This window comes from Musca autumnalis, unplaced genomic scaffold, assembly GCF_047663935.1.
Source record: "Musca autumnalis isolate F117 unplaced genomic scaffold, ASM4766393v1 scaffold_5, whole genome shotgun sequence".
Classification (NCBI taxonomy): Eukaryota; Metazoa; Arthropoda; class Insecta; order Diptera; family Muscidae; genus Musca; species Musca autumnalis.
This window is the reverse complement of record NW_027412088.1, coordinates 122,390,596-122,403,238: the sequence shown is the minus strand read 5'-3', so window position 1 is coordinate 122,403,238 and position 12,643 is coordinate 122,390,596. Positions and strand designations below refer to the sequence as shown.

General features: G+C 34.9%; 1 protein-coding gene across 5 annotated transcripts in view; it reads left to right on the top strand.

Moving 5' to 3' along the window:
* The window catches only part of sbb (scribbler), a 704,451-nt gene that overhangs the window by 613,979 nt on the left and 77,829 nt on the right, over positions 1-12,643 (top strand). For all 5 annotated transcript variants that reach the window (XM_073991708.1, XM_073991709.1, XM_073991706.1 and 2 more), the window contains one exon: positions 1,888-2,882. In XM_073991708.1, the coding sequence (XP_073847809.1) occupies positions 1,888-2,882 (995 nt within the window). The remainder of the gene's footprint in view (positions 1-1,887; positions 2,883-12,643) is intronic.

The following is a 12,643-nucleotide window of genomic DNA, read 5'->3' as shown; positions in this document are numbered from 1 at the left end:
GATGCCAAGATGGTGGTTTTTCCGCTACTTGTGGCGATTTTTACGTACAGAAACCACAGTTTAAGAGTTGTAGTGATTTTTTATTTTAAATTACTACAGTAACGATTTTGGCTGTTTAAGGTAGCGGCTATAGCGATTTTTACGCAACATTGAGTTTGATACACTTAACATAGATATTGATACACTTAAATGGCAGATCGTCTTCAAAAATATAGAGGAGCATGGGATCGGATAGTTGCCGTATTTACACATTTCGTAGTGTTTTTTGGTTTTAGTCAGTAGAGATTTGTTGTGATTTTTTAATTTTAACACAACTTGTTCGTAGCGATTTTTACCTCCTAACAGTTGGCATCCCTGATTTAAAGAGTGTTTACATTCGCAATTGAAGAGGATTAATGCACTTTAAAATACGTCCAGGAGGGATGAATTTCTATTGCTTTTCTTTTTGCTCTTAAAGCTTCAATGACTTCAAAAGGTAATCTGCAAGATCGACATGACGTTTCTTGATAAAAAAAATAGACACTTAGTATCAAATTTAGTAATTAATAGCACTTTTCGGACACTTATAGGTCGAATTTCAAAAACCCTCTTGTTCATCTTTCGAATTCTAGCTCTTCCCGTTTTGAAATTATTCTTTTTGCTGGGTATAATTTCTTTTCGTACGCATAAGTACGAATTTCGAAAACTACCTCAATCCTATACTCCGACAGTAATCTTAATTCCCAATTTCAGATTTCCAGCTCTATCCCTTCACCTAAATTCAAATTGTACTAAATTTAATACCATTTAGTAATTTTCTTACACATAAGTGCGAATTTCCAAAACTACCTCCATATCTATATCCTACGCTCCAACAGAAATCTGAACCTTGACATTTCAATCTTGAGGTTTCCAGCTTTATCCATTCACCCAAATCCAAATTGTACCAAATTCAGTACCATTTAGTACTTTCTGGACGCATACCTAAATCTTATACTCCAATAGTAATCATAATTCCAGCTCTCTTCGTCTACCAAAAATCCAAGTTGTAACATAGACTAATAAATTCATAGACGTTTATTTGCTCTCAGCATTTATCTTCGAAATTTTCGAAAATTGGTAGATGGCGTTAGTAGTTTTATTTAAAGTTACTATAGATTTTAAACTATTTATTCTGATAAAAGACAAAATATGGATAATCTTTGGCCAGATCAACATCCTCATATAAACAAATCCAAAAAAATATTGTAATTTGCTCCAAAACATTGTGCAATTGTGTGAAAAGATCAGGTACTTTGCATACCGGCGACACCTACAAAAAGAGAAGACACTACAATCTCTTTGTCTATGAATTTATTAGTCTATGGTTGTAATAAATATAATATCATTTAGTACTCTTCATAGGCATAAGTACGAATTTCCAAAACTACCTCAATCCTTTACTCTAACAATAACTTTAACTCCAAATTACAGGATTTCAGATCTATACTTTCACCCAAATCCAAGTTGTACTAAAATTTAGTACCATTTAGTACATTTCGTACACATAAGTGCGAATTTCCAAAATCGTGTACTTATATCAACAGCACTTCCCAACCTTGATTTCAATACCAAATTTCAAGATTCTAGCCATATTTGTTCAAAATATGCAAATCAAATCAGTGACCCTCTTCCAAATTTCCAAATTCTAGCTCCTCCCGTTTGCCTAATACAAAGGGTACTATATTTAGTACATTTTCGTACCCTTCTAGTTAAAAAAATCAATCTTCTAGCATCAGTCGTTCCTTCTGGGCGATGATCTGTCAGTAACTCAATCAGAAACTCACTTATCACTAAGTTATTTTATATATTAAGTTAATATAATTGTAGAAATGGCATCTTACTTGTATTAACATTCATTTTTTATAGATACTATATATTTTCCGATCAGCAGCGCCGGCAAAACAATACTACATCGAGTGTTAATATGAATAATCAAAATCAGGGATGTAGTAACCAATGTAAAGATGACTCTTTATCTGCCCAAGGTAACCCCACTTCGCAACAACAGCAAATAAAAACCAAACAGAATATTACACTCAATATAAGCAACAAACACATGCTGGGTGCAAAAGAATCTCCACCAAAACAGAAGCAAGATGAAGACATTAAAGTTATAAAACAAGAAGGACAAAAACCTACAATGGAAACACAAGGTCCACCCCCTCCTCCGACATCGCAATATTTTTTACATCCATCATACATAGCTCCAACACCGTTTGGTTTTGATCCAAACCATCCTATGTATAGAAATGTTTTGATGCCCCCGGCTTCACCATACAACACGGCACCTTACCATTTACCATTGCCCAGATACCATGCTCCAGAAGACCTTTCGAGAAATACTGGAGCGAAAGCTTTGGACGTTCTCCATCATGCTGCAAGCCAATATTATACTACACATAAAATTCATGAGCTCAGTGAAAGAGCTCTTAAATCGCCTAATAATAATAGCAATGGGCCAAATACTGTCAAGGTTAGTGTTTCCAGTCCAAGCTTGAGTACCACTCAACATTCTACTATGAACAGCAATACCGCTGGTCATCATCCCAATACAACTCAATCGACAAGTTCATCACAACTACCCCACAATTTATCACACACAATGCCGGTGGCTTCAAATAAAGCAGAAGTTTCGGGGCAAAAGTCACAAGTAAGTGGATCGAATGTGGGAAGTGTTACGCACAGTGAATCGCAGAAATCTCAGACAAGCAATTCTTCAGTTATATCAAGCAGTACAGTTGCCAACGTTAGTGCTAGTGGGGGTCCTGATTCTCGAAGCCCCCCTCCCCAAAGGCATGTTCATACCCATCACCACACACACGTTGGCCTTGGCTATCCAATGTACCCTGCACCTTACGGAGGTAAGTGTATTATAATCAATGAAAACAATAAGACCCTGCCACCAATACTAAGATATACGATTGGTAAAAAAGGGGTGAATTACCACGCTGAATGCCCGAGTTCGATCTCTATTCTAGGAAACGTCAAATTTTCAACGTTGTCAAAATAACCCGCAGTAATGTTGGCTTCATTTCAGCCATGTGAAATGACCATGTAAGTGGTGTCTTAAGACACTCGGCGATATAGAGTAGGTCCCATATTATTTAGCTAATATGAAACGGGGTGCACTCATTGGTATGAGAGAAGTCGCCCTTGTCCCTGTTGGGATGTTGGTGCAACCATCCCGGGTATATTGATTTTATAAACATTAACTACTTCGTTGGAAATTTGAACTATTTTTTGTTCTAAATTTATTCATTTCGTTTAATTGTACTTACAAGTTTAGTTTTACATTATTTTATGTTTTGCTTTTCTTCTAAGTTTTACTGTCATTAATTTCTAATTTTCTGTAGGTCTATTTGTTGTTGTTTTTGTTCTTGCCTCTGTATGATGAGGACTTGTTCTGTCTAATACCTGGCTGACTGAATCTTCATTGCGGTTAAGATGTAAACAGAAAATAAATAACAACACTGTAGGTCTGCGGTGTACGTTGTTCATAACAAGTGGGTGCAAAGGTGTTGTTGTTAATGTGGAATACGATAAAGTAAGAAAAGGAGCCCGGACATAACTCCCAAAATGATTTTGGGTATTATGTCCGCTTTGCTTTGCAGACATAACTCCCAAAATTCGTTTGGAGTTATGTCCGTGAAGCAAAACGGCTCGATTCTTTCAAAAATATTGTGGCTTGCGGCTCGTTTAAAAAATATAAAAACTTCATATTTTCTTCAATAGTAAAAATAATTTTGTAAAAAAATCACGCGTTTTTTCAAAAATATTTTCGCCTGCGCCGATTTTGGTTTCAAGCAATATTTGCATATTTTTTAGAACAATTTTCTATTTTCTAAAGCAGTGAAAATATTTTTGCAAATAAATTTTTACCCCTACGGCGCTATTCATTTTTAAAAAAATATTTGCATATTCTTACAAAAACTTTTTATTTTTTTAAATAGTAAAAATATTTTTGAAAAAAATCGAGCGATTTTTTACAAAGATATGTTCGAAAAAAGAATATTTACATATTTTTACAAAAACTTTGTATTTTCTTAATTTGTCGAAATACTTTTGTAAAAAATTGCACGATATAAAAAAAATTTCGCCTACGGCACTTTCGTAACTTAGAAATGGTAATTACATAATTTTTAAATAACTTTGCATTTTTGGAAAAATATTTTAGTAAAAAATCGTGCGATTTAAAGAAAATTGTCTGCGCCGCTTTCTTTATTGAGAGATGGTAATTGCATATTTTTTGCATTTGAATTTTTTTTAAAATTGAAAGATATTTTTGTACAATATCCCGCGATTCCTATCAAAAATATTTTAGCTCTTTTCCACTTCCCGACACCAATTAGCTTCATAAGCTGACAGTATTTTATGTTTACAAGTTTTTCCACTCATCTTTGTATGGCTACGATATACTTATTTTTCTTAAAAATTTTAAATTAGTTATAAAATGTATGAAAAATTAATGTTATTTTTACAGTGTTTTATTTAACTTGCTTTGTTTCCTGTCTGTTTAGTTCAAATCTAGTAACTCAGTTTTAACACAGTTGCAGTTGAACTGAAACTTTGCACACTTTTCAGATTTACAGTATCGCCAAAACTATAGCACCCCCTCAGTACATTTTTTTAAATGATAATTTTTTTAAGAAAACAAAGTAATAAATTTATTTTTTATTTTTCTTTTTACTTATTTATATCTTTATTATTGGAAACACACAAAAATAAGGAATTTAGAATTTAATAAACAAAAGTTAAAATTAAAAAAAAATATTTTAGGTCACAAATATAAGCGGACAAAACTAAAGCACCCCCCAATTTGAGGTACAACCCTAAGTACAAAATTAAAGCTAATTTAGTAGGAAAATGTGGCTTAAGTATCCAAAATACCGAAGATCGGAAAGTACCGCTATATGGGGGCTATACCAAAACATTAGCCGATATTGTTCATATTCATCCAAAAATGATGCTACAGCATCCTCTGGTCAAATACAAAATCGCGTATGTTTAAAAATTAGCAAAAGAACGATTCACAGAAGAACGGTAGACGCCGACTTATTCAGTCGACGACCGGGTAAAAACCCATTTGTGGGTATTTATTTGGGTATTTACTATATTGAATCGCCAATACAACATCTTACACCCAATTCTTGGGTATAGGTTGTGAAATCGTTTCAAAATGGACAGTTTTACAATACTTTACCCAAGTATTTACCCAAATGTTGTTAACTGTCAAACCACTTGACGTCGGCTGACGAAATTTGGCTCAAAACTTTCTTATATCAATAGTATTAAAGGTATTAATAATGGAGTCCCTGGGTCCATGTTTTGATATAGCCCCCATATAGCCGTACCTCCCGATTTAAAGTATTTTTCACCTATTAGCCACATTTTACAACCAAATTGGCTGTAATTTGGCACAGTGAGTCCTCAATGAGTATAAAATATCCTTGCAAACATTTGTCAACGTAGGTCCACGTTTTCATATAGCCCCCATATAAGGGTACCCCGATTTCGAGTATTTGCCCAAATATTGGGTAAAAACGCATTATCTGCCGGACCACTTGACGTAGGCTGACAAAATTTGGCTCAAAACTTTCTTATATCAATAGTATTAAAGGTATTGAAAATGGAGTCCCTGGGTCCATGTTTTGATATAGCCCCCATATAGTCGTACCTCCCGATTTAAGGTATTTTTCAACTATTAGCCACATTTTACAACCAAATTGGCTGTAATCTGGCACAGTGAGTCCTCAATAAGTATAAAATATCCTTGCAAACATTTGTCAACGTAGGTCCACGTTTTCATATAGCCCCCATATAAGGGTACCCCGATTTCGAGTATTTACCCAAATATTGGGTAAAAACGTATTATCTGCCGAACCACTTGACGTAGGCTGACAAAATTTGGCTCAAAACTTTCTTATATGGTAATGGTATTGAAAATGAAGTCCCTGGGTCCATGTTTGGATATAGCCCCCATATAGCCGTAACTCCCGATTTAAGGTATTTTTTACCTATTAGCCACTTTTTACAATCGTACTGACTGTAATTTGGTACAGTGAGTTCCCAATTTGTATAAAATATCCTTGCAATAAATTGTCCACGTAAATCCACGTTTTCTTGTAGCCCCAATATGGGTTTCTGAAATCGGGAGGTACGGTTATATGGGGGCTATATCAGAACGTGGACCCATAGATTCAATTTTCAGTACCAGAAGTTATTTGATAAAACAAAGATTTCAGTCCAATTTTTGCAACCTACGTCAATTCGTTTTTACCCAACTTTTAGGTAAATACTCGAAATCGGGGTACCCTTAAATGGGGGCTATTAGAAAACGTGGACCTCTGTTGACAAATCTTTGCAAGGATATTGTCTACATATTGAGAACTCACTGTGCCAAATTTCAGCCAATATGATTGTAAAATGTGGCTAATGGGTAAAAAATACCTTAAATCAGGAGGCACGGACAACTGAAATCTGTCCGCATAGGTCCACGTCTTCAAATAGCCTCCATAGAACGGTACCTACCGATATTCGGTATTATGAAGGTTGTAGCCTCAATATCCCACCGAAATGACTGAAAATTGGTATTTAGTCTTCGTGGGGGGTATAAATCACTCCACTTGAAATTTGTCGGCATAGGTCCACATCTTCATATAGCAACCATTGATTGGGACCTCCCAATTTTCGGTATTTTGAAGGTTGTGGCCTCAATATCCTTCCGAAATGGCTGCAATTTGGTATTAAGTCTTCGTTGGGGGTATAAAACTTTTCACCTGAAATTTATAGGTATAGGTCCACGTTTTCATATAGCCCCCATGGAACGGTACTTCCCGATTTTCGGTATTTTATTGACTTGTCTGAAGAGAATTTTAAACAGAACAATTGTACACACAAACATTTTTGTACCTATTATTGAAATATTTGTTGCATAAGAAAATATGTAAAATGCATAATTTTGCATATGTCATATGTTTCGATTGCAATGTAATCAGAAGCTAAAAATATGCCCAGTCCCAAAATTTTACATAAATCGGACGAAAAATAGGGTTTGCATAAAATTCCGCTGTCTACTTATAATGGACAAAATGTGAAAGCAGCAACTATTTTGTAGATCCTTCTCTAAGGCAGGAGGAAGGTAGCCTTGTCCTGAAAGACAATGTCATTGAATTCCAAATAACAATAATATCCAAAGAATCAAACTGCTTCACTGACTTTTATATAGAATGAATTACAGAATTAATTTGGTTGATATGTTCAAAAACAACTCAAACAATCAAAATTTCCAAAACGAATTTTGAATTTATCTATACAATTGCCTTAAGAAACAGATTAAAACATTTTCCTTCATTGTTTGGTAAGAAATCTAAAATCTAACAGTTGCAGTTGAACTGAAACTTTGCACACTTTTCAGATTTACAGTATCGCCAAAACTATAGCACCCCCTCAGTACATTTTTTTAAATGATAATTTTTTTAAGAAAACAAAGTAATAAATTTATTTTTTATTTTTCTTTTTACTTATTTATATCTTTATTATTGGAAACACAAAAATAAGGAATTTAGAATTTAATAAACAAAAGTTAAAATTAAAAAAAAAATATTTTAGGTCACAAATATAAGCGGACAAAACTAAAGCACCCCCCAATTTGAGGTACAACCCTAAGTACAAAATTAAAGCTAATTTAGTAGGAAAATGTGGCTTAAGTATCCAAAATACCGAAGATCGGAAAGTACCGCTATATGGGGGCTATACCAAAACATTAGCCGATATTGTTCATATTCATCCAAAAATGATGCTACAGCATCCTCTGGTCAAATACAAAATCGCGTATGTTTAAAAATTAGCAAAAGAACGATTCACAGAAGAACGGTAGACGCCGACTTATTCAGTCGACGACCGGGTAAAAACCCATTTGTGGGTATTTATTTGGGTATTTACTATATTGAATCGCCAATACAACATCTTACACCCAATTCTTGGGTATAGGTTGTGAAATCGTTTCAAAATGGACAGTTTTACAATACTTTACCCAAGTATTTACCCAAATGTTGTTAACTGTCAAACCACTTGACGTCGGCTGGCGAAATTTGGCTCAAAACTTTCTTATATCAATAGTATTAAAGGTATTAATAATGTTTTGATATAGCCCCCATATAGCCGTACCTCCCGATTTAAAGTATTTTTCACCTATTAGCCACATTTTACAACCAAATTGGCTGTAATTTGGCACAGTGAGTCCTCAATGAGTATAAAATATCCTTGCAAACATTTGTCAACGTAGGTCCACGTTTTCATATAGCCCCCATATAAGGGTACCCCGATTTCGAGTATTTACCCAAATATTGGGTAAAAACGTATTATCTGCCGAACCACTTGACGTAGGCTGACAAAATTTGGCTCAAAACTTTCTTATATCAATAGTATTAATGGTATTGAAAATGAAGTTCCTGGGTCCATGTTTGGATATAGCCCCCATATAGCCGTAACTCCCGATTTAAGGTATTTTTTACCTATTAGCCACTTTTTACAATCGTACTGACTGTAATTTGGTACAGTGAGTGTCCAATTTGTATAAAATATCCTTGCAATAAATTGTCCACGTAAATCCACGTTTTCTTGTAGCCCCAATATGGGTTTCTGAAATCGGGAGGTACGGTTATATGGGGGCTATATCAAAACGTGGACCCATTGATTCAATTTTCAGTACCAGAAGTTATTTGATAAAACAAAGATTTCAGTCCAATTTTTGCAACCTACGTCAATTAGTTTTTACCCAACTTTTAGGTAAATACTCGAAATCGGGGTACCCTTAAATGGGGGCTATTAGAAAACGTGGACCTATGTTGACAAATCTTTGCAAGGATATTGTCTACATATTGAGAACTCACTGTGCCAAATTTCAGCCAATATGATTGTAAAATGTGGCTAATGGGTAAAAAATACCTTAAATCAGGAGGCACGGTTATATGGGGGCTATATCAAAACATGGACCCAGAGACCATTTTCAATACCAGGTGTTCTCTTGACATAAGTAAGATTTCAGCCAAATTTGGTCAGCCTACGTCGAGTGATTCGGCAGTTAAAGAGTTTTTACCCCAGGTTTGGGTAAATACTCGAAATCGGGGTACCGGTAAATGGGGCCTATAAGAGAGCGTGGACCTGCGTTTGCAAAACCATATGCAAAAATATATTCAAGGATTTGTGGTCTAAATATCCCACCGAAATGGCTGAAATTTGGTAGTAAGTCTTCGTTAGGTGTATGCAACTTTACAACTGAAATCTGTCCGCATATGTCCACGTCTTCAAATAGCCTCCATAGAACGGTACCTACCGATATTCGGTATTATGAAATTTGTAGCCTCAATATCCCACCGAAATGACTGAAAATTGGTATTTAGTCTTCGTTGGGGGTATAAAACACTCCACTTGAAATTTGTCGGCATAGGTCCACATCTTCATATAGCACCCATTGTATGGGACCTCCCAATTTTCGGTATTTTGAAGGTTGTGGCCTCAATATCCTTCCGAAATGGCTGCAATTTGGTACTAAGTCTTCGTTGGGGGTATAAAACTTTTCACCTGAAATTTATCGGTATAGGTCCACGTTTTCATATAGCCCCCATAGAATGGTACCTCCCGATTTTCATTATTTTGAAGGTTGTGGCCTCAATATCTCACCGAAATGACTCAAATTTGGTATTTTATTTTCATTGGGGGTATAAAACTTCCCACCTGAAATTTGTCGGTATAGGCCCACGTCTTCATAAAGCCCCCATGGAACGGTACTTCCCGATTTTCGGTATTTTATTGACTTGTCTGAAGAGAATTTTAAACAGAACAATTGTACACACAAACATTTTTGTACCTATTATTGAAATATTTGTTGCATAAGAAAATATGTAAAATGCATAAATTTTGCATATGCAAAAATTTATGCATTTTGCATATGTCATATGTTTCGATTGCAATGTAATCAGAAGCCAAAAATATGCCCAGTCCCAAAATTTTACATAAATCGGACGAAAAATAGGGGTTGCATAAAATTCCGCTGTCTACTTATAATGGACAAAATGTGAAAGCAGCAACTATTTTGTAGATCCTACTCTAAGGCAGGAGGAAGGTAGCCTTGTCCTGAAAGACAATGTCATTGAATTCCAAATAACAATGATATCCAAAGAATCAAACTGCTTCACTGACTTTCATATAGAATGAATTACAGAATTAATTTGGTTGATATGTTCAAAAACAACTCAAACAATCAAAATTTCCAAAACGAATTTTGAATTTATCTATACAATTGCCTTAAGAAACAGATTAAAACATTTTCCTTCATTGTTTGGTAAGAAATCTAAAATCTAACATGGATTGTTTGTAAGGTCAAGAAGATCAAAACTATATAGAGCTAAAATCTCCTAGGCCCCACGTTGGGCACCAATTTCTGTAATGGACCAATTCAAAATTTTCAAAAATTAGACTTCAATCGCTTACTGGTGTTGAGGAGCGGACGGGAGCCATTTATTGGGCTGGCTATCAGCCGGTTTGGGGACGTTCTTGTTCGCTCAACTCCATCAAATATAGTCCACACAAGAAATAAATTTATAGACTCCCTAAGACATACTGGTTCGAAAAAATAAATAATATAAACTGACCTCGATGAAATAGATGACAAAATTCCCCACACTGGTCAACGTTCTACAAGTGATTCGGAAAACTACAATCAATCAAATACAATGTTGGACTCCCAGATGTTAGGAAATCAGGTGCTATGTTCCCACCCCACCTATGATTTCAACCAGGCACCAGGCACGGCGATTGAATGGAATGTTTGAGGACATATTTTTTCGAAAATAGTCTTCACCTAGAAGTGATTCTCTCATTTGCACTAATTTGCGCAAATGTGCAGTGGGAAAAACGGGGACGTAAAGAAGCTCGTGTCTGATTTCAGGCCGTAAGTTTCTGGTCAAAATCTCAACCAATTCCTGTTGCGGCATTGGCGAATCAAGTCTATCTAACATCGAGGATATTTTTGGTTAAAATCCCTAATGCACCACTAAGTCACTATTTGATTACACCATGTAAGAAAAAGAATAGTAATTTATCTACTCACATTGAGTTGCATATTTATTACAAAATAATAATTCATTAAACTTCATAAACTAATCTGAGAATTCAAAAGATGTCTTTTCATAAATGCATTCTTTTAAATGTACGGCTAAATCTAGTTTTTACTATTGTACTCATAATGAGGAAGTAACTACAAACGATAAAAAGTTTTTTAAGTGGCCAAATTTTAACAATGGCTGATATGGTAAAATTAATTTTACGCACTTTTCACAGATGGCGGCAGTTTTAACGAAAAATGTGATAAGTTATATGTCGGAACAACTAAAAACAAGTTGAAAACAAGATTATCATCTCATAAGTCCGATATTAAATTACGGCATCAAAACGAAAAACCCAAAACAGCACTAGTAAGCCACTGTGCCAACGCAAGTCATCACCCACAATTGGAGAGAGTGAGAATATTAGATACGGAAACTCACCACAGCAAACGCTACACGATGGAGATGCTCCACATACTCAATGTGTCAACAACAAAACGCATGAACTTCAAAAGTGACGTTGACAACAGTGCGTTAAGCTACCGTGGACTCATAAACAAAACAAAGAATGTAAATGGATCGCAATGCGAAAGAAAACGACAGTGCAATATTTACCTCACATGACGATGGTGGTTATTCTACTCTAGTTATAAGTAAATATTTTTTAAGTTTGTTTTTACGTATTTTGCGAACATGGTATGTTAGTTGTTTTTGTAATATGATGTATACCTCGGGGTTAATAATAAATTATTGTGTATCCATCTGTATTTGTAGATAATCCTGATGAAGCAATTCAATGCAATTGCGAAATATTGATGATTAAATAAATAAATATTTACAAAAATAGACCTCGAGCTTGACTACTCTATCAATTTTTACAGATAATTTATAATAATTATAATTACCTCGGAATATATTATTATTATTTAGCGAAATAAATTAGGGTTTTGGGGTTTTTTTAGCAGGTATTCTTTGATAGAAACTTATAAATTTTAAGGAATTTGTATAAATATGGATGAACTGCTGAAGTTTAAGACTATGCAAACTTATTGGTGTTCTGTATGGCTTGATAGTTCGATGTAAAAGAATGATGTTGAATATCAATTATAACAAGCAAACCCCTTGCCTCTCTTGAAGTACAATAATGAAACAGAAGAGAGCACATCAAACTGTCAAAGTAACTAGTAGTAAGTTATCGATGTTCGTACGCTAATACACAAAGGTATAGTACTGTACAGGCAAGTTTATTGTTAAATTCAAATTTTATATTACACATTGGACCAGTTAGAATACATCCAAATACCGTATTTTGTGCAAGTAATGAGCCGAGTATATTTTGCTGAGTTCCGACTTTTAAAACTTTTGGATATAAGTCAGCTCCGATCAATAGATCTACAGGTCTACTATCAAAGAAATGTGGATCAGCTAACCGAATGTTTGGCAAACAATGTGTTTTATCGGGATCCACTGAGACAGATGGAAGGTCATCCGATATCCGAGGGAGAACAAATGCTTCC